Source organism: Cercospora kikuchii (assembly GCF_019650295.1).
Source record: "Cercospora kikuchii DNA, contig_00006, whole genome shotgun sequence".
NCBI lineage: Eukaryota > Fungi > Ascomycota > Dothideomycetes > Mycosphaerellales > Mycosphaerellaceae > Cercospora > Cercospora kikuchii.
Window position 1 is genome coordinate 1,201,532 of NW_025408587.1, and position 22,001 is coordinate 1,223,532.

The window sequence follows — 22,001 nt, forward strand, 5'->3', positions numbered from 1 at the left end:
AGAGGCTGCAAGCTGACTTTGGACCGTTGGTATCGGAGCTCTAGTCACGCGCGATCGAACTCACTGCACGCGACACCCACCACGAAAATCACACGTGCGGAAGCGTGCGTAGGATCCACTTGCACGTGTAGGTGACAGTTTCTGTGGTGAGCGCCAAGGAATATCACAGGGTCGCTCGCCGAACGACATAAATCCTGTCACAGACGGAAAGGATCGACGCTAGCTCAGCCTGTCGATCAAGAATAGCGCCATGCAGCTCCGATCGGACTGCTATTGCGGCGTGCGAGTGCCACCGACGCTTGAGTGGGACGTGAAGGAAGAAGACTTGACCTGCCCGAGGTTTGCACATGACCTCGCCGAACAACGAAATTTTCAGCTGTCGAGGAGCAGACGATGTATGAGGTGTACAGACGCCACCTGATCTATGAACGCCTTCGATGTCATGCCCTAAACATCGATGATATGCAATGCGCTGCGAGTTCTACTCAAACGCTAGAATCACGATATCTGAAACAGAAGACACGCTGGACTGCAAGGTTCACCGTGCCTGCATGTGCATCTCGGCCATTGCCTGTTGATTTCTGATGTCGGACATCTCCCACATCTCCACGTACGGGTTCTTGAACGTGGCTTGAGGCGTATCTGAGCTGCTGGTGGCGGAAGCTTGTCTTTTCCGGTCTGCAATCGTGCCTCGATAGGGTGTATTTGTCGGAAGCAAGTATGTCACTGTGTTAACGACTGTGTGCAATTTCCCAGGCTCGGGCTCAAACAGCGCGAAAGCGTCCGCTGGCAGCGGCGAAGGTGTATGTGTCGGTACAGCATGCAATATCCGCGAAGACGCAGAGGTGACGAAATCCATGCCTCGGGCTGGCTTGGGACGATGCCATCCAAGCTCATACGGCAATGCTTCGTTTGCGAACCAGTACTCCCACCAATCCACACGCACCAGAGGTTCGCTTTCCGAATCTGGAAGACCGGGATCGCCCATGACTGCGAAGATGAAACCAGCTTCAAATTCTTGAATGGGGACCTGCTCCATAAACCAGCCAGGCGTTGTGCTCTGCAATGCAAGAGACTCTCGTTGTAAACGAATCTCGTTCATCTGTGCATATGTCATATGAGATGAGCCCTTCAGAACATCCAACGAAGTATCAAAGATGGTAGCATTGAAGTTCAAATTATCGTTGGACTCTTTGCTATACTTCATCATATAATCTTCGCGGGAGAATGAATGGTCGTGCTCGAATGCATGAGGAAGGGCCAGCAGGGTCAAGTTCGCCAGTCGAGTGCCACAATGCTTGCCGGTTGTGAACTCGCAGAGAATGAAGGCGTTGCTCAATGCCACATCCACTGCACTCTCCTCAATGCCGACATGTTTCAGCAAAGCATCGAGTAAATCTTGTCTTTCGATGTTCCGGCCATCATGGTTGATGTAATTGTGGTTTGCCAGAGAGTTCAGCATGGGACAAGGGCCTCGTGAGTCGTGGCGGCCTGGGGCTCGATACGGTCTAATGGCATGATCGTAGTATTGTGCGTGGAAGTACTCTCCAGTCTGTTGTGCAGGAGGTTGTTCCAACGCTGTCACAACATGGCTGCCAGATGAAGGTGTTGGTGCCCGAGCGACGAGACCGGAAGCCTTGGAGATAAGCGCGAGTATCAGAGTGTTCCGCAGCATCGTGTTCCAAGGACCGCACGAAGCCAGAACTGGATGGGCTGTGTTTTATGCTCTATCGCCAACACTTTGATGTTTGCGAAAGTCCGGAGGTGAGGAGCGAGGCCAGCTGTCTGGATGGGTCCGCGTGCGCATCCTTGATGATGATTTCATGATACAAAATCTCTCCGTGGAAGCTACGGAGCCATGACAGTCGGCCTGAGATTGTCGTTGGGTCGCGGCCACTCCGATCGCAAACACTTCATCACCGGCCACTCTGGCTTAGTAACGGCACTCACGTGCTTGGCCGAGAGTGCAGTCAGCGAGAAAGAGAGATGGGCAGTGCTAGCGACCATCGCCCGACACTTCGCCGTCGTTCGGACTGGATTGTATGTGTCCCGAAACTTCGGAGTTGATGCATGTGACTTTCCACATCAGGCAATTTTCGTCGCCAAGGCCAACTCGCCCGAAGTGTTTCCGCCATGTTGCACGGATCTTTGACAGTCGCAACCATGAGCCTGAGGCTACGCCGATGTCAGTATTACCGGCATCGTCTTGGCCGTCACAGAATCAGTGCTCGGACTCGTGAAGTGTCGGTGATGCCATCCACCACAGTACCGACCGACGGATGTTGACACTCCGCATGGGGTCGTCGGCACGGTGTGTGGTGGCCTTGTCCACTGAGAATCTCATGGCCGGGACAGTGGATGACCCTCACTTCAAGATTGCTTATATAACGCGCAATCGAGGACGTTGATCTGAGCTCTCATCAACGACAAACATCTTCACTTCCTTGCAACACAGTGCCTGCCCTGCCCAGCCGTCACGATGAAGCTCCTGCTAGCCTCTCTACTCTTCTCTGCGGCTTGTGCGCTGCCCACAAAGCGTCAATCCGATACTCCAAAAGCTCTATACTTCCTTGAAAATCATCCTGATGGTGGCTCAATCGTTTCATTAGAGCTGATGGGCGATGGTAAGCTTGGAGAGCCCAAGAAAACTTCAACTGGAGGATTTGGTCTGCAATCGAAGATCTATGGCACTGGTCTGGACTTCCCAGCAGACCCTTTACTGTCACAAGGGGCAGTCACTGTGAGAGACAATGTGAGTAAAATTCCACAAGATCGACAAATTGTGTTACATGACTGACTCTGTCAAGCTGCTTTTCACTGTGAATTCAGGAAGCAATACCATCTCACTTTTCACAATCGACCCAGAGCGACCTTGGGACATCACACTCGTCGGCACTGCAGACTCCCTTGGCGAGTTCCCTGTCTCGATCGACTACTCTCCTAAGCTCCGCAAGGCTTGCGTTCTTAACGGTGGCGCTGTTGGTGGCATCGCTTGCTATCACGTTGGCGAGTCCTACGAGTTGCACCAAGATGGGCCTTTCCGACCTTTCCCAGCCGGCTTGAGGAACAACACCACACCGATGCAAGGCCCTCCGAACTCTACTGCCCAGATCAGCTTCAACCCAAACCAGGATGCTGTCTTTGCCAGCATCAAAGGAGATCACACTGCATCGCCGCAACTACCAGGCAATATGCTCATTTGGCCAGTCGACGAGATGGGCATGATCCGATCGGAGTCGGACCCAATCATTGGCCAGGTCGATGGCATTCCAATGGACTACGCTTTCACTTGGATATCACCATCTCGCCTGTTCCTCATCGATCCTTCTTATGGTGGCTCGATCCTCTCTTTCGGCCCTGCCCCAGACTACCAAATCCGCGAAGACAACCACCTTTACGTGCCGGCGCAGAACTTCTCCTGCTGGTCCGCTTGGGAGCCTTCGAGCAAGACACTCTACATGGTCGATGCCATGAGCCCTTACATCTTCACACTCGACGAGGAGACTGGTGAATACAAGGATGAGATCTACGTCGACATTCCTGTTGATGGCCAGTATGCTTTCGGCAAGGATGAGCTTGGCATCTTGGATGTGGACATTGTTGATGGGTACATGTACGGCTGCTCTGGAACTGGTGGTATTCCAATTTTCGATCTCAAGACGAACCAACAGATCGAATACGTTGATCTCACAAGCATCCTCGACGGCAAGTTCATGCAAGGCATGACACATTGGCCAAAGATGGGTGATGATCTCGTGCTTAGGAGCGAGTAGGGTGGGTGCAGTGGTCGAGGAATTTTCATTTCATGATCGCATATGCCGAAGATTTGGCATTCACAAGGAATTTGACAATAGAGAGGTTCACTGAGCATTTTGCGAAGGCGTAGGGTTTACAATCTTAGAGGTAGCACTGCGATAGGCGTTGATCTGACACTTTAAGACATCACCTCCCACTTTCAACGACTTGTTTCCATGCTTTTTGAATACTGCCAGGAACGCGAGAGGATGTTTAACATACGAATGAAAAACACACTGAGCTTCTTGATCGTCACCGCTTGCTTGCTAAACGTTTCAAGCTCATAAGATAGACTAAGCTTGCGCAGGATGTTCGCTTTGCGAAGCCGATCCCAGCATGGCACAGCGCAAAGCCACTTCTCAAGCATAAAGTATGTAACATCGATATAATGGACTGCCAGACGCTCATCATTTCGAGGAACGACTCACCTGTCAAATTATCTGTGCTCTGTTTGCAAATCGCAGCAACCTCGTTTCAACCATAGCCATCAGCTTAGGCGAATACCAAATTCAAAATGTCGTTCGGAACTCTTTACACACGTCCAGTACGCACAGCAAAACAACAATTGTCTGCATACATTGGCGATACTGATATCTGCGACACAGTTCAATCCGCGCACGCCAGCCATCTTAGCAGTTGCAAAGTCGTACGGCTTGGACTTGGCCACCAAGACCGTCGTTTCTGCAGAAGACGCAAGTGACGAATATCTGGACCTAAACCCACTTGGCAAAGTCCCTACCTTGGTCGGAGCTAATGGATTTGTCGTCTCCGAATGCATTGCCGTCGCTCTCTATGGTGAGAATTCTGAATATTTTTGCTCGTGATTTTCGCTAACCGAAGTTTTGTTTAGTCACTTCACAGAAGGAGGACACCACATTACTCGGCAATAGCAGGGAAGACTCTGCTTCGATCGTCCGATGGATGTCATTCGCGAATATGGAGATTCTCCTTCACCTCGGAGGATGGTTCAACCCAATCATCGGACGAAGACCCTTCGTGCAGTCAGAGGTCGATGAGAGCATGAAGCAAACGAACAAACGAATGGACATCTTGGAAAAGCACCTTGAAGGACGCGTGTACCTGGTAGGGGATCGTCTCAGCTTAGCAGATCTGTTCGTGACTGGCGTCGTGGCTGGAGGCTTCATGTTCTTCTTTGACCAAGCCTGGCGGGAGAGTCATCCCAATGTGACGCGGTGGTTCCTCAACGTCTACGAGCAACCAATCTATGCTGAAGTAGCAGGCAAGGCGATATTGGCAGAGAAAGCAAGGCCAAATGCACCGCCTCGAACAAGACAGACTGATGATGCGCCTCGCCCAGCAGCTAGAGAGACGAACCGATCGGTTGATGTTTCAGCATAGACTTGGAGACTGCCATTTGATCGAAAGACTTTTAAACCACTTTGTCTTTTCTGTTAGGCTTGAAAGCAGCAGAATCGACGCTTTACTAATATGACGCTGAGCGGAAAAGTCATGCGCGAGATATACACGGCCGAGCAGCGTCAGTTTTACCAAGTTCTTGAGCTCACCTTCCGCCATACCAGCCTGTTGGCTGTGACACATCTTTCCAGACTCAAGCTAGCTATGTGAACATTGCTCCATTCATGCTAAGTGCAGCATGAAACTACGAAAATCTATGAATGCACCCCACCAACGCCAGTATGCCATAGAATGCTCGCAAATGTGATACCCAAGGCTTGCGTACCCGATCTCAAGGCCTTCGGACAGGATTCGAAGAGATAACAAGTGCCAAGGCAACAAGCACACAGGCCAAAAACAAGATGAACCCAATTGTATGACACCAGCCAAGTTGTCTTTTAGCTTTCGTCTGCCTCTTCTCCAGATCCTTGACATAGTCATCCATATTGACAGAACTTGCCTCAACATCGAAGTGAGCAGGCAAGCGAACTGTATAAGGATCAATTCGAAGCAGTCTTTGTCGAGATCCGTACCAGTCGAAAAGGTTGTCTAAAGAGGTGATGACTCGGGACATGAGACTTCTCTTACGAAGTTGTTCTTTCTCGATAGCATCTTTTTCAGAACCATCGTCGTAGGCATGGATGCTCCGTGGTGTGGCTGCTTGGAACGAAGGCCGAAGAGCTGCGGGTGTGATGACCATGTTTTGGTCTCGACTGTTTGCAATAGCGCAGAGAAGCTTAGTTACAACTTTCGCGCGGACGAGTGCTTTGGGGTCATCGACTTCCTTGGGTCTTTCATTGTCTTGGTGTGAGTCGTGTTGGCACCAACGACACGTCTCGTGCGAGTGGCTTGCCTTGGCCATATGAATCTGCTTCTCGACATCCACCTTCTCGGAGCCACTCTGACTCTCAGAATCAGTATCCGATTTCTCTTCCTTAGACACTTCTTCTTCATCCTCGCTGTCATCTGATAGAACAAAGGATGATTGTGAAGAGTCTTCCGATACCCTTGAGGACGAACGACCACTTTGGCAATCTGAGCAACTACGTGAGCATTGGCTATCTCTATCGTAGCTGAAGATCTCGCGGCGAATAGGTTCATCAGCAGCGGTGGCCAGACCCAGAATTCTGCGCGCTTTGGCACTCCTGCTAATAATCATGACATCGTCGGCACTGGATTGACTTCTGCTTCGAGCATGTGCTTGTGCTGAACATGTATCACAAGGCTTGCCATCGTCGCTTTTTGTTCTTCGTGGTAAGCGTTTCAAGCGTCGAGTTAGTAGAAGGCCAGCTTCTCTGCCCAGGTCAAGAACAGGATTGAATGTTCCCAGTCCTTCGAAAGACATGGTGTTGATTCCAGCAATGCACAATGTAAAGACAAAAAGTTCCAGCACGAACGCTTTCGAAGACGAGACCAGACTGTATGCTTCGTTGAATCAGGTAGACTCCGAACGGACCTCACTGTCGGACTGGTACACAGTCGCCCGTGATGATGGAACACTGCCTGTCAATCGGGTACATCAAAGCGAAGGCATTCCTGTATCCGATCACGACAGCGGGAGGATATATCGGACTGACCCCATCCGAGAGCCCTACTCGAGAGCATTGGCAGTCGGACTAGCCTTCTGTTGACGTTGTCCGCGACCACGCGAAAGACTAGACGTGTACTCGGACCACAGCTCCGTGCCACCGCTCAGGGATAAGACGTCGGATTCGGCTTCGTGACATTGATCATGCTGTCCTTGACGGGATTGTTTGCAGTGCTTCCGACCAACGTGACCACTCTCGGCTCGGTGTCCGAGATCACATTCTTCTTTCGCCGCTTACGCTGACACGAATTTTCTGCTTGATTGTAGTAAACTTGTAGCGATGTCGCCGAAGAATAGCTGCCCGGTTGTAATGCTAGCTTCTGATGTCTTCAAATGTATGCCAAGATCTGCATGTGCTTACTGGCGAGGTGTTGTTCTCTCTCGACTTGCCATCAGCTCTGCATAATGCTCGATATATGGCAGAATGAGCTCCATTCTATAATTGTATCGCTGTGACGAAATTGTCGTAAAAAGATAACTCGTATGCTGAACGCCCATATGCGAAGTATTGTATCACAAGGCGTACGTAGGTTCTCCATCGCCTCGAAGTCCCAGTGCAACTGCCACTACACAGTCCTCACCATAGCTCAAGCTCACTTGAACCGTCTCCAGACCGGACGAGCGTGCATGATGCAGAGCAGCGCCGTGGAGCTAAGAAAAGTGTCAGTCGATGAAGACAATGGTGCAAAAAGTGCATCGTTAGGACTTACCATAATCACAGGACCATCGTCCTTGCTCTCTCTCAAGACTTCAATGTCTTTCATAGCAGCGCCAGCACCACGGCTTCGTGCCCGTAAGCATTTAAAGACAGCCTCTTTGGCCGCCCATCTCCCAGCATATGCTCTGCATCTGTCGACGCTCTGCTTTGCATACCTCACTTCGCCCAAGGTGTAATTGCGCTCGATAAAGATCGGGTTTTCATGTGATTTGAAGTCGTTCAACTGCACCACATCGATACCCACAGTACTCGTCGCTTGCACATTTTGCTTTTCGATCCATTTCTTGCAAGATTTGGCAGCTTCGGCAATGCCAGGACTGTGCTGGCCACGTAGGATCTCTTGTGCGGTCCATGAAGATAACGCAGTTTGTGGACTGGACGTGTTACGCAAATCTGCAGGGTTGAAGCGATAGGAGCCAGGAACGTCGGTACTCTCGCAAATGCGGGCCAGAGGATCAAGGTACACGCGGCTGGCATCCTCCGCGATGAAAGGGGATTCGGCCTGGATCTTCACAATTGTATTATCCAAGACAGCCTCCACATATCTTCTGTTCGCCAGCCTTTGTCGCTTTGCAGTACGTGCGGAGTAGCTATCATGTTCCGCTTCAGTCAGAGAAGCCAGAAAGTACTTTGGTGCGATGCCCACAAGCTGTCCGCCTTTCTGCCCAAATCCAAAGGAGGTCACAAGGAAGGCCTTGACATCTTCAGCCAGATGTACAGATTCTGTGGGGAAGCACAGATGCTTGAACCGTCGCAACGCCGGGTCTATGTTGTCTGCATTACGATTGCCCGGGACTATGCCACTGTTGACAATTTGCAGGCAGCCATTGAGCATCCATGCAGCGGCAGGAGCTTTGGGGTGTCCTGTGACAGATTTTTGACAAACTGCCCACAGCGGCGACGCATCAGATCTGCCCAGGTGATTCATTTGCTGACATATGACATCTGGTTCGTTCAAATCATTCGCCTTTGTGCTTGTGCCGTGAAGGGATGCAATGTCGAGATCATTGACATCGAGACCCCAGCGCAACAGCGATGCGCGTAATGGTGAGATGCTGGCCGATGTTGATCTTCCGGTGTCGCTGAGAGGAGGCCCGATTTGCCATGTGTCTAACGGCGTGGTCGGCGCAGTAGAGGCATTGGTGGACATCGAACGAGGAGAGTCCTGAGGTAGTGATGAAGGAGGTGTAGGCGTCACAGAAGACGAACGGGAGTGAAGTGAGGACACATCTTGGGAAGACTTCGCGCCCGGGAACTTGCTTTGCCAGTCTACTGCAGCGAAGTTGACTTGGGATCCAGGGTTCGCCTCTCGGGCAAAAGAAAGCACACCTTGTCCAGGAGCTGGCACTGAACGGCCAATCTTGTCAGATGCCATGGCGGACCCGGCAAGTATGGCGTAGATTGGAAGGCCCATCTCCAGTGCAACGTCACCTCGACACACAATCTGAATGCCGCAGCCATGAGATTCCACGAACCCAGCACGACTTTCCGCAGTAGGTCGAGACATCTCAGAGGGAAGTCGTCCTGCAGCAAGCTCTTCTGCAACGTTTACTGTTGCCTTCATCTTTGAGAAGCCATAAGCCTCGTCTTCCTGAAGATCGTCGAAGCCCCCAACAATGCACATTTTGGTTTTTCCCGCGCCGATGGACTCCAGGGCTGCGTCGATCGACTCTAATCCAGTCGCACATGCACCCACGGGAGTCTTGATTGGGCCTGCCGAGCCAACGAGCAACATATTGACCCATGCTGCAGTTGTGTTGAGATAAGTGTCTTGGAGGACGTCACTGTCCATCGGTCGTTCGAGAAAAGCGTCCTTGTAGAGGTTCTTCGTCTTCAAAGCTCCGCCCATGCTCGACCCGATGAAGTTGCCCAACTCAGATAAGTGCATGTGCTTGAAGATCTCGAAAGGTTCGGGAATGCCAGCAGAATAAAACGCCTCCATCACGCCGCATAATGTTACAAGAGTCGCAGGGTCTAATTGGTGGGCCAGGTCATCGGGGATGCCGTATCGCTTGGGACTCCATCCAGTCGGCAACTGCCCTGCTACAGCGCCCCAGGAGAATGGTGTCGTTTTGGGTACGAAGATTGTTGCTCCTTTCTTGACTTGCACCCGGCTTGAATCTGATCCTTGGAGTCGATGGACAGAGACGTTCTCGCCATGGCGTAGCCGGAACGCATCTGCGATGTCGTTACTGACTTCGAATGCGGGCATGTCTTCTTCGATAGCGAGCTCCTCGAAGTATTCCTTTTTTGCTGGGTCATAACCGGCAGTCTCGGGCTCCACAAATCGTATTCCAGTATGCTCTGTGATGTACTTTGCATATCTTCGTTCAATTTCGCCTTCGTGGACGATCTCATTTGTCTTCGCATCGACCCAGCCGACATAATGACCCTCCTTTCTCTCGCCTTCGCAATGTGTGATAAGTCCCATTAGCCAAGCCATCTCAACTAGCCCAGATGGGCTCAGCTTGCCACAACATTCCATCTCCCAGCGAAGGCGCGCGCTGCCCCAAGGACCTAATTCAGCGAACCCAACGACAACAACTGTGTTTTCGGGGGAGTTGAGAGCCTGAAGGCGATGCAAGGGTGCGAGGTCGGTATCATAGCGTAATGAGCGAGGGAATCCAATCTGTAGAGTGGCCACAGACTGAGGTACAGCTTTGTTTGAGTCACGAACCTTTGGTGGCCCACCCTCCAGAACATCCTCTTCCTGTACTGCCCGTGCTATCTGTGCTTCAAGGTCGATGCTTTGTCGCGCCTTTGCCAACACTGATTGGCAATTTGGGAGCGATGCAAGCCCGCCTCCGTAATCGACGAGCACTGGCTGGTCTTCGCAAACATCGACCATTTCTTGTGTTAGGAGCATGGCAATGTTGAAGGCCATCTCCTGGCTCGAGAACGTGATGACGCCGTGTTTCTCAATCGCTTCGGCCACAATGTCATTTGCAGCCATGAGACCAGTTGATCTGGTCCAGCCGATCTCAACACCACAAACTGATAGCTCATTGGCCCAGGACTCGGACGTGACCCGGTTCAAGAGACTCTCTAAGCCAAGCTTGCTTTCGGAATATAACCCATCGCCGCCAAAGATGCCATGGTTTGGCGAGAGAGGCAGGAGGACTTGCGTCGGATGGCAGTCGATACCTCTGTCTCGTTTATTCTTGATAATGCGACCGAGTAGGCGAAAGACATTAACAAGCATCAGCCGATGTGCCAATTCATTCGCCGCAGTGACCTCGCCAGCTTCGATGCCAGCTTCCGCGGTTGCTGCGAAGGGGAGAATCGCGTCGAGATCGAGATGTAAACCAGAATCGCTGTAGACATAGTCTATCAGTCTCTCGCAATCTTTTGCACTTGCACCATTGAACTGTACGACCCGCAGCTCCGAACCCTTTGCGCCACATTCTCGATACATCGTTTTAAAGTATGACGCTGATTGTGAGACTGCGCGACTGGTGGTAACGATGACATGCGCCCCGCCTTGCAGAAGTATGCGGGCAACTTCAGCACCAATCGAATTGGGGCTGGCACCCGTGATCAAGACATTCTTGCCGCCGAATGGTATCCCATCGGTCAACGAGTCCGCAAAGAGTTCGAGCAACCTCTCAGTAACATCATCGTTGGCAAGCCATCGTCCGTGACTGAGCTGCTTTACAGCGATGCCAGGGCCCTTGACCGATGATTCACAAAGCGCAGGGTGTCTGAGAAAGTCCGCATAAGCTGTGGGTACCTGGAGTTCTGAACGTGCTACTGTCGTTGCAACAATATCGCCGCTCCCCGTCACAAGTGTACGCGGAGCTCGAGGTTGTAGGGCTGGAAGCGCGCGTGGTGCACGTTCCACACCAGATGAGAGCGCATCGAGAAGTCGGTCGACGAAGAGAATGAATTCCTGCTCTAGACCACCATGCGCCTTCCTTCGCATAATCGCATCCAGTGTGCATGCCTGCTTGGTCAGGTAGTGGTCGCTTCTGTTGCCCATCAGCCGGAGGTAAGTCGCTTGCCCCAAATCGTCAGAAGCCAGCTTGTTGGCAAAACAGTCCCCACGGAAGACGTCTAGCAGATCTCGTCGAGCACAATTCCACCAGCTGTTGTATCTTCGAGTTTGTCGAGCATCGAACGTTGGCGATATTCCAGTGAGGAAGTCATCAGAAAACTCGGCTGTTACTGCATCGAGCTTCTGCTGCAGCTCTGCTATCTGTTCTTGCGCCAACTCGTCCACCTTTGTGTTCGACAGGTCGATCTGTAGATACTGCGCCAGTGCTTCTAGTTGCTTTTGTGCAAGACGTGTCTGCGATTGGTTCACAGCGGCAAGCGTTGCAGCATCTGCAGTCGGCGTATTGGCAGCGTCATCTGATTTTTTGCTAGTCGATACTCGCAAGGAGAGGCCTTGAAACTCGGCATATCGAAGTGCAGCTTCGTCCCAGTACTGCTCTGCAGCTTGTGCGGAGGCCAGGCGGCTCTCAGGCTCCGCTAATAGAGCGTAGAGTAGAATGCCAGATTGTATAGATGCACCAAGGCCCCATTTGTTCAAGAGCTGCTTGCGAATGGCGTCAACGTTGAACCCGGCTGGCATCCTTGACGAAACCAGTTTCCCGATCAACATTGAGGACACTCTACCCAATTGTACAACAGTGCCATCATCAGCAGCACTTGCAAGATCCCGCAAAGCTACATCTTCTGGACGATCGGGAAGTACCCCGAACTCGGTGTACATGTCGCCCACAATCTCATTTTGCAATGTCGATTTGCCATTGCAAAGTTCCTTGATCGACAGGAGCGGGGAGATCTGATTGATTGGCTTCTTGAGTTTTCGTGCCACATGTATCCTGACAATGTCTTCCGGATTCAAGGGAGATTCAGCAATCACACCAGGTTCAGCTGGTCTTGCTTGGGTAGCTTGGGGCTCCGCAGGTGCTGAGGCAGTGCTGGAAGGCGGCGTTGGCTCTGCTGGTATCATGACAGTGGCAGCCTCGGCTTGTGATTCGTACTGATAGCATGCTTCTGCCAGATTTTGAGATGCGGAGTAGAGTTCCAGTGGTTGATCAATGGGCCTGTCCCCGTCTGAAGTGATGGACAGCAGGCTCTTCTTGGCCATGCCCAGAAGCGTGCTGGATGGACCCAATTCGATGAGTCGATCCACTCCGCCCTCTTGTGCCAACAGATTCTTTTGCGTTTCGATCCATTGCACGGGAAAGGCGAATTGATGAGCCAGCAGCTCGACAATGAGCTCGTGAGCAACTGCCCGCTCATCAGGACTGTTGCCCGTCATCTTGGCTGTTGAAGCTTAGTGATGACCATGCAGAGAACGATCGGCTGGTGTGTCAACAACGTGGCACTCACGAGTTGCATCGAGGACGCGAGCAAGCAGCGTGGCCGCACAGGCGCAGGACATTGAGTTCGCGGAGAGCGAGAGCTCGGAGTGGCTAATCAATGTGGGCGAGGCACATTGAAGGAATGATTGATGAGCAGGGCCTGCACGTGACGAGCCCCGAACATTTCCAAGTCGCGTCGGAGAAGATGTCGGTGCAGCTTCTCTGCCTTTTGGCATCTCGGGCGTGCTCGTGACCGCGTTTTCGGGCATGACTACGCAATACTGCGATCGTGGGGGAGATGATTCGGCTGCAGCGGCCGGCGCGGCTGCGGATCGCCCATGATGCCGTCTTCTCGGTGGCGGTCGGACGGACGTCCCAGCGCGGTGACGGTGACGGTGACGGTGACGGTGGTGCCGCCCGGAGCCCAAGATATGGCTAAGTCATGTCTTGACAGTCAATCCCATTGCGATCTGGTTTGCATTGAACAAATCACTCAATTGAAGGGGTGGAAGTTGTGCATGACAAGCAGGGGAGGGCAACAACAACACCAACCACAAGCTCAGCTCGTCGATGCCTGAGGCTCGAACATATGCCACGATGGTCCGCAAGAAGTTCACGTCGCCCTTCCTTGAGGCGGCACGCAAGAAACAAGTACGACTGTGTGCAGCATTTGGCGGCCAAGGTCCAGACAACGGCACCTGCTTGGAATCCATTCGGCGACTACGAGCTCATGGCGACGCCGCCGTGAGCACTCTTCTCAAGCTAGCCACCACCACCTTGGCCGACTTGGGTGATGAAGAACACCCATCACGATTCCACGACAGCCATGGCTTCTCCCTCGAAGCCTGGCTCGACGATGCGGATGTCGCGCCGGACAGCGACTACATCGCTCTCGCACCCGTGAGCTTTCCGCTCATCACTCTCATCAGCCTCATCGAATACACTTTGACGTGTCGAGCGCTGGGAGTGCATCCCGGGCAATTGAGAGAACTGTTGAAAAACGTGACTGGCCACTCGCAAGGCATGTTCGCTGCTGCGGCTGTTGCCGTTGCACGAGATTGGCCTTCATTCTTTGACGCCTGTGAAGCCATTCTCTGCCTCTCGTTCTGGGTCGGATTGGAATCGCACCATGCAGCACCGAAGTCGAAAATTCCCGCAGCGTCAGCGAGCGACTGCATTGCGCATGGCGAAGGTCAACCTAGCTACATGCTCAGCGTGACTGGCCTGCCAAGAACCCAGCTCGAGGCAGTCATACGGCGCGTCAACAGCAATAACACAGACGGCGGGGTCATTCATCTCGCATTGATCAATTCGAGCAAGCACAGATTCGCCATTGCCGGAAAGCCATCAGCTCTACGGACCATGTGCATGCATCTACGCCAAATCAAGGCCCCAGAAGGCTTAGACCAACGACGGCTGCCATTCCACAAACGCAAGCCTATAGTGCAGGTGCAATTCATGCCAATATCAGCTCCATTCCACACCCCGTTCTTAGAGCGCGTAGATGAGCTTGTATTGAAGCGTCTCGATGGTGTGATCGCTCTTGGCTCTGCAGAAATTCCTCTACTGAATCCAAGCAATGGCCACCACATCACCGACCTGGCATCCCCAGCTGAGCTGAGTCAACTGATCCGTTCTATCACAGTAGACAGAGTTGATTGGGCCACGACTTGCCTCGCGCTTCCTGTTTCGCACTTGCTGGCATTCGGGCCCGGTCGAAGTGCCAACCTGATCAATGAGACAACTGACGGCACCGGTCTCCAAGTCGTCCAAGTCACTGATCTGTTGCCAGCGCTGAAAGATAGCGACAGCAACGGCGATATCTTCGCGGGTTTGCGATGCTCTTCTTTGCAAAGCTGGCAGCAGAAATTTGCACCCGAAGTGGTCATCGACCAATACGGATGCAAGAATCTCGTCACGAGAATGTCCTTATTACTTGGTGCTCCTCCTATCATGGTAGCTGGCATGACACCAACCACAGTACATCCTGATTTCTGTGCGGCCATCATGGACGCGGGTTACCACGTTGAGCTCGCAGGAGGTGGGTACTCCAGCGAGTCGAAGTTCGAAGCCGCATTGCGCGAGCTTTCTGAAAGGGCGCCTGAGCGACGCGGAATTACTTGCAACGTGCTGTACATCAGCCCCAAGACCATTGCTTGGCAAATCTCAACCATTAGGCGACTTATCAGAGAAGGTGTGAGAGTCGACGGGATCACTATTGGCGCTGGGGTTCCTTCGCCAGAGGTTATCAAAGAATACATTGAGACTGTTGGTCTCAAGCACATCTCTTTTAAGCCGGGCACGGAGGAGGCAATCAGAGAAGTGGTCGAAATCGCGCGACAAAACCCCACTTTCAATTTTGGACTTCAATGGACTGGCGGGCGTGCAGGAGGACATCACTCACTCGAGGACTTTCATGACCCCATTCTGAAGACATACGGTCTTATTCGAAGCTGTCAGAACATCGTGCTTATCGCAGGCAGTGGTCTGGGAGAGGCGTCTGAGATAAATCCATATTTCACTGGCGAATGGGCTTCTGAGTTCGGTCGTCCGGCTATGCCCTTCGATGGTGTTCTTCTGGGCAGCCGAGTCATGGTCGCGCGTGAAGCGAGGACATCTGCTGCAGCTAAGAGACTCATTGTCGATGCTGAGGGCGTTGAGGATGCTCATTGGCATAAGACAGCCGACGCAAACACAGGCGGCATAATCACAATCACGTCAGAGATGGGTCAACCCATTCACGTGCTCGCTACTAGAGGTGTGATGCTGTGGAAAGAACTGGATGAGACTGTGTTTTCCATCAAGGACGCCAAAAAACGACTCAACTATCTGCAGAGCCATCGGGGGCGCATCATCTCTCGCTTGAACCAGGACTTTCAAAAGCCGTGGTTCGCCATTGATGCGACGGGACGTACGGTTGAGATCAATGATCTCACATACGCAGAGACCCTTGCACGATTTTGTAAGCTTACTTATGTGGAACATCAAAACAGGTGGATCGATCCCTCATACCACTCTCTGGCAAAGGAAGTTGTGCATATGGCCGCAGAGCGCTTTGGACAAGTTATTGACACCACGCACTGTGATCACCCTCGCGACCTCCTCCTGTCACTCGAAGCCGAACTGAACGAGAGTGCCAACGAGACATTGTACCCCATTGATGCCCGCAAGCTACTTGCACTCTTTCGCCGTCGTGGTCAAAAGCCAGTGCCTTTCGTTCCCAAGCTGGACCAAAACTTCGAGACATGGTTCAAGAAAGATTCACTCTGGCAAGCTGAAGACATTGATGCAGTCTTGGACCAAGACGTTCAGCGCGTTTGTATCATTCATGGTCCAGTAGCCGCGCGACATTCCAAGAAAGATAGCGAGAGCGTGAAAGACATCCTCGACGAAATTTATCGCCCGCTTGTAGAAGATCTTTCAAATGCAGAGCGACTAGCGCCGCTCGTGGACTCGCAGAGTGACGATGCAGTCCATATTGCGCTGCCACCGAAGGCTGTCAGTGAGGTTCCGGGTCTTAAGATCTCTACTAATGGGCAAAAGACAACCTACGAGCTGCTGAAAACCGGCAAACTACCAGAGCCCCCCGCAATGTTGCAGTTGCTGAGCGAATCCGTAGGTGTGGAGTGGTTCACGGCATGTCTGCTCGATGAAACTGTTGTGCGAGGCTCCGCCTCCTCGCCAAATCCAATTCGACAGGCTTTGCAATTACAAGCTGGAGACATCGTGGAGGTTGTTCGATCCGCACAATCAAAGGCCATCGCATCAGTGTCGTTCCTTTCTCCGTCGGGCGTACCAAAAAGACTGCACCGCGCTCTGACCGTAGAAGCCTTGGGCCAAGGCAGATTGGGCGTAAGCGTCTCACTTGATGCTGAGACCGCTATGCGCATACCATTTGAATATCGTGCTGGGGTGCCTGGAACGCGGCTCTCCTTGGTTTCAGACTGGTACTTGCGCACTGTACAGGACATGTACGCAGAGCTTTGGGGAGATGGCTCAGAAATGCAAACCACAGCTGGGATAGGTTCTGAGTTCTCGTGCAAAGCGGTCACAGTGCAGCATGAGGAAGTCCAGAAATATGTGCGGGTCATTCAACAGTCCTGCCCACCACAACTTCTCGATTGGCAGCCAGGCCATTCTTCCTCTGTTCCCCTGGACTACTGCATCGTGATTGCGTGGACTGCTCTTACCAAACCTTTGCTTCTAACCGAGCTGTCTTGTGACCTGCTGAAACTAGTCCACCAGTCAGTCAATTTCCGCTATGTGGACGGTGCCTCGCCTATCGAAGTCGGAGATGTCCTGCAAACAACAAGCCGCATCACTAAGCTGAGCTCGCGCTCCAACGGCACTCAAGTCGAGATCTCGGCAACTATACACCGCTCGAACGAAGCAATCGTTGATCTCACATGTGAGTTCTTCATTCAAGGAAAAGCCACGGAACATGCAAAGCAGTTCACTTCGATACGCGAGGCCGATATGGTGGTTGACATCCATTCTCCGGTCGTCGCTGCCTTGATCGCGAGCCGTAAATGGCTCGTTTGGGAGCATCCTGGCACAAGCTCAAGTCTGATCGGACGTAGGCTGATTTTCCAATTGATCACTCACACCACTTCGCCCTGCTCAAGTGCCACTTCCGGCTCACTACAAGCACATGGACTCGTCTCATTGTGCAACGGAGACAGCTCTCTCGAGCCTTTCGGAAGGGTGTACTTCGAATGCGAGGACAACAGCTTCAACCCGGTGAAAGACTTTCTACAGCGGTACGGAACATTGAAAGACGAGCGAAATAACCTCAATGATCCAGGCTGGGAGGGCGGCCCAAGCAGCCTTGTCATGCGTGCTCCACTGCGTAGCGCATCATACTCCGCAGTGTCCAGGGACGGCAATCCCATCCACACGTCTCCGTTCCTCGCTCGCTTTGCCGGGCTTCCAGGCACTATAGTACACGGCATGCATCTGTCAGCAATGGTGAGGAGAGCGACAGAGTGGCTCATCGGTGATCACGAGCAGTCACGCTTCCACAGCTGGACCGCAAATTTCGAAGCTATGGTATGCCCAGGAGATATGCTGCGTACCGAATTTCAGCACGTCGCTATGGAGAATGGTAAAATGGTCCTGGAGGTGAACGTTTACAACAACGTGACTAGTGAACGAGTGATGAAATCAACAGCTGTGGTCGAACAGGCTCGCACTGCCTATGTCTTCTGTGGACAGGGTAGCCAAGAGAAGGGAATGGGTATGAGCTTATACGAGAGCAGTCCAGCAGCACGAGCTCTGTTCAATCGTGGCGAGGCATACTTGAGGGAGCACTATGGTAAGAATGCTGCTTCATTCATACCTGTCCGAGAAATAAATGCTAACTTTAACAGGATTCTCCATCCTAAAGATCATTCGAGAAAATCCAACTGGACTCACGATCAGCTTCGGCGGCAAGCGCGGCCGTCTTATTCGACAGAATTACTTGACGATGGGTCAACGCGGCACTTCATCAACGCCCTACAGCTGTATCGTGCCGTCTTTGACTTCCCAATCATCCTCTTACACATTTCACTATCCGAAAGGTCTGCTCTACAGTACTCAATTCTCACAACCGGCGCTGGCACTCATGGAGATGGCACAATACGAACACCTGCGATCGCAGGGGATTCTGCAGCAGACATCCTTGTTTGCGGGTCACTCCTTGGGAGAGTACGCTGCGCTTGGAAGCTGCTCCACAGTTCTTCCGTTCGAGAGACTCATGACTCTGGTATTCTATCGCGGCCTGAAGATGCAGAATGCACTTCAAAGAGACATTGAAGGCAAGACAGACTACAGCATGGTAGCCGTGGATCCAAGCAGGATTAGCAAGGGTAAGTTGTCATTGTGCCATTGAGAGTCTGTTGCTTGCAAAGTCATTTTACTGATGAGCCCTGTGCTACAGGTTTCAGCGAAGCAACTTTCCGACATCTGGTCGAGGCAATTGCTACACAGAGTGGACTGCTACTTGAAGTTGTCAACTTCAACATTCAAGACAAGCAATATGTGTGTGCTGGTCACGTAAGTCTCCAGTCACCCCGCCGGTGTTGCTGATACATGTTTCTAATACTGAGAACAGTTCCGCACCCTCTCCATCCTCTCAAAAATCTGCGACGAACTCAGCATCATGCGCGATGCCGCCACATTCGTCACCGACTCGACAAAATGCTCTGCGCTCGTCCGAACACACATCGAAGCATCGTCCATTCTGACGAATTCTTCAGTGCTGGAGCGAGGTAAGGCTACCATTCCCTTGAGTGGAGTTGATTTGCCTTTCCATTCCACCATGCTACGTGGACATATTGGAGATTACCGCGAATACTTGGACCACGTGTTGAAGGTCAGTGACATCAAAGTCGAAGAGCTGGTTGGAAGGTGGATTCCAAATGTGATTGGCAAACCGTTTGGTGTGAGCAAGGACTATGTTCAAGAGGTTGCGAGGATCACGAATAGTGATCGGCTTGGGCATTTGGTTAGTGTGATGGTATAGGGTGTTTCTGCATCGATATGATCTCTCTGGTTTGACTGCGATTCTGTGCGGAGTCTACAATGGTCATGGACTCTAGTGCTGATGGAAGCAATGAACATTTTGCATAAGAACGTACCTAACCCCAAATTCTTACGAAATTCTTTCGAGAACTTGTCACTGACAGCAGCGTTGGAACAATTCAGCACTCCTACAAGTTCAATGCATACATATCTACGAATCAGAAAGCTACTGCTTTACGTTCACATGTCTTGCAATCATCCTTCGCAGGTTTGGCAGCCGCTTTCTCTTTGCTCAGTGCATCGACATCCCCGCCGATCGCTGCAAACCACCTAGGATCAATGTTCTCTTTGCAAAGATATGGACTCACGTCGGCCTTCTTTGGACCAAGACGATCCTCAATCGTCCAGCCCATGCCAAGATGAGCCCATGGGTTCGAATCAAAGTAATCGATCTGGAAGTCTTCGTAGCGAGGCTTCTCGATCACTTGTTGATAATGCAGCGAAGAGCCTGGCCAGATGGCATTGACGCGACCAGTTTCGTTGTTCTTGTACCCTGTCAAGGTGTCAGTCACTTTACGAATCTTGGCCGGCATTTCGGGATCGCGAAGGAAGCGACTGCACTTACAGCTTCGACAATCATCCTTCCACACAGTATGCTTGACCCATTCTTGCACATGCTCATTGAATTTATCCGTGACATCCTGTCTTGGCGTAAAGCTGCGAACATTTTCATTCTGCATCTTGCTTATCAATTGCAGAGCGTACTCTGAAACAGAATGCAACGGAGCCATGACCGAACCATTCTCGATCGGCCAAGATGGTCCAATAAATGTCACAAAGTTAGGCATGTTTGGAATTGCCAGGCCAAGATATGCTTCGGGGCAGACCTTCCACTGATCTCTGAGATCGATGCCATTCTTGCCAATGACTGGAAATCGCGGACGATAAGAGACGTCAAAACCGGTCGCGCAGACAATGGAATCGACTTTGCGTTCTAGGCCATCGCCGCCGATCACGCCGTCTTCAGTGCAGCGTACAACGGGCGTGAAGTGCACATCGACATTGTTTTGTTGCACGGCGTCCATGTATACATCACCAGGTGTGATTCTTCGACAGCCGAGTCCGTACGTTGGAATGAAGCCCTTGAGCAGGCGCTCGTCCTTGATGTGCTCGGCCATACGTTTCTTGAAGAACATGGAGCCCATTTTCTGGCCCATGGAGCCACTATAGAAGCCGCCCCACATGCCGTTGACTTGATCTTCGATTTCTTTTGCATGAGCAACGAGACTGTCGGGATCAAGGCGAAATGCGTCTTTCTCTTCGGATGAGTATGTCTTGGCCTGGCTTCCAGAATTTCCAGCTAGGACACCAAAATAGACCCCGGTTCTCACAAAGACGTCCAAGTGTTTGGTATGTGGCTGCATTCCTGGTACGGTTTGAATTGACGAGGCACCTGATCCGAGAATTGCTACTCGCTGGTCCTTCCAATCTTCTTCTGTCCAGTCCTTTGGCCATCTTGCGGTGTGGACGATCCTGCCCTTGAATGTGTCCTGCAGGCCTGGAATTTCTGGCCACTGTATCTTGTCAGCTGACGTTCTACCACCAACTGTGATGTTCTCTTACCTTGAAGTTGTTCAGAACACCTGCTCCGTACATCAACATATGACACCTATCCTCAAACTCCCGTGGCTCCATCCCAGGACGATGTTCGCGAAGCTTGACGAGCCACTCTCCGGTTTCCTCTTGCCAGAAGCATCCAACGACTTCGGTATGAAAGTTCATATACTTTCGCAGGTCGAATGCCTTGCAGACTTTGTCAAGGTAAGACCAGATCTCTGGAGCGAAAGAGAAATATCTCGGCCACTCTGGGTTCTGGATCGGAATGTCAGTCACAATGCTCCAAGATCGAGAAGAGCCGAACGTACGAGCGCGAACTGGTATGTATACGCATGACTTGGAATATCGCAACCTGCACGAGGATATCGATTCTCGAGCCAAGTACCTGAGACGAGACTGTCAGCATGTTCTTCATTCTCAACGTGATGGACGTGAACATACCTCCAATATTCTCGTTCTTCTCATAGATAACGTGCTCAACATTCTCGCATTGCTTTTGAATCTGATATGCCATCAAGATACCTGAGATACCCGCGCCGATCGTCAAGACACGAATCTTGCGGTTCGATGGATCTCTGTAGCATCGATCTTGTGGGACCTCGTATCCATTCGAGCCGAATTGCGAGTAGTCATATTGCTTGCTCTGCTGCTTGGTAGGCTCTGTGGGCAGCGATTCGTTCATGAAGGGAGCCATGATGCTGTAATGTGAATCAAAATCTGCTGTAGATAGTGCTGAGGTGTCTGCTCATGCAAGAGTTGTACGGTCGAGCCCACTGCACTCTGGCTTGGCACATGGGTCTATGTTTTGTTCATGTCGTTTTCCACAAATTTCCGGTGGCCTGGCTTTCGCTAGCCGAGTGGCTCCTTCATCTTCTCATCTGCAGGTCTTGCACCTTCTCCGCTTTGCGAATGATCCAGCACACTCGAATGAGCTTCAGGTTCCTGTGCTCGAAGACCACACGTGCGTGACATTATTCGTGTCGAGTTTCTTCAGTAGGTCACATTGAATGTAAAATTTGGCGATGTCAATGCCAAAGAAGCGAGTGAAAGC

General features: G+C 51.8%; 7 protein-coding genes across 7 annotated transcripts; 3 read left to right on the top strand and 4 right to left on the bottom strand.

Annotated features, from left to right (window-relative positions):
• Positions 1-538: 538 nt before the first annotated feature.
• CKM354_000938700 (uncharacterized protein) lies at positions 539-1,675 on the bottom strand (the record flags this gene model as incomplete). The annotated part of the gene is made up of 1 exon (XM_044804807.1): positions 539-1,675. The coding sequence occupies one exon, from the start codon at positions 1,673-1,675 to the stop codon at positions 539-541; it is 1,137 nt and encodes a 378-aa protein (XP_044660742.1).
• Positions 1,676-2,479: 804 nt separating this feature from the next.
• On the top strand, positions 2,480-3,773 carry CKM354_000938800 (uncharacterized protein; the record flags this gene model as incomplete). Its single annotated transcript, XM_044804808.1, has 2 exons — positions 2,480-2,752; positions 2,808-3,773. 2 exons carry the CDS (start codon positions 2,480-2,482, stop codon positions 3,771-3,773), a joined length of 1,239 nt encoding a protein of 412 aa, XP_044660743.1.
• A 536-nt stretch (positions 3,774-4,309) lies between these two features.
• On the top strand, positions 4,310-5,154 carry CKM354_000938900 (uncharacterized protein; the record flags this gene model as incomplete). Its single annotated transcript, XM_044804809.1, has 3 exons — positions 4,310-4,339; positions 4,401-4,590; positions 4,646-5,154. The coding sequence occupies 3 exons, from the start codon at positions 4,310-4,312 to the stop codon at positions 5,152-5,154; spliced, it is 729 nt and encodes a 242-aa protein (XP_044660744.1).
• A 349-nt stretch (positions 5,155-5,503) lies between these two features.
• Positions 5,504-6,556, bottom strand: CKM354_000939000 (uncharacterized protein; the record flags this gene model as incomplete). Its single annotated transcript, XM_044804810.1, has 1 exon — positions 5,504-6,556. One exon carries the CDS (start codon positions 6,554-6,556, stop codon positions 5,504-5,506), a length of 1,053 nt encoding a protein of 350 aa, XP_044660745.1.
• Positions 6,557-7,312: 756 nt separating this feature from the next.
• CKM354_000939100 (uncharacterized protein) lies at positions 7,313-12,786 on the bottom strand (the record flags this gene model as incomplete). Its single annotated transcript, XM_044804811.1, has 2 exons — positions 7,313-7,450; positions 7,510-12,786. 2 exons carry the CDS (start codon positions 12,784-12,786, stop codon positions 7,313-7,315), a joined length of 5,415 nt encoding a protein of 1,804 aa, XP_044660746.1.
• A 640-nt stretch (positions 12,787-13,426) lies between these two features.
• CKM354_000939200 (uncharacterized protein) lies at positions 13,427-19,334 on the top strand (the record flags this gene model as incomplete). Its single annotated transcript, XM_044804812.1, has 4 exons — positions 13,427-18,143; positions 18,199-18,678; positions 18,750-18,865; positions 18,924-19,334. The coding sequence occupies 4 exons, from the start codon at positions 13,427-13,429 to the stop codon at positions 19,332-19,334; spliced, it is 5,724 nt and encodes a 1,907-aa protein (XP_044660747.1).
• A 217-nt stretch (positions 19,335-19,551) lies between these two features.
• Positions 19,552-21,644, bottom strand: CKM354_000939300 (uncharacterized protein; the record flags this gene model as incomplete). The annotated part of the gene is made up of 5 exons (XM_044804813.1): positions 19,552-19,886; positions 19,959-20,907; positions 20,957-21,205; positions 21,259-21,335; positions 21,392-21,644. The coding sequence occupies 5 exons, from the start codon at positions 21,642-21,644 to the stop codon at positions 19,552-19,554; spliced, it is 1,863 nt and encodes a 620-aa protein (XP_044660748.1).
• Positions 21,645-22,001: the final 357 nt, after the last annotated feature.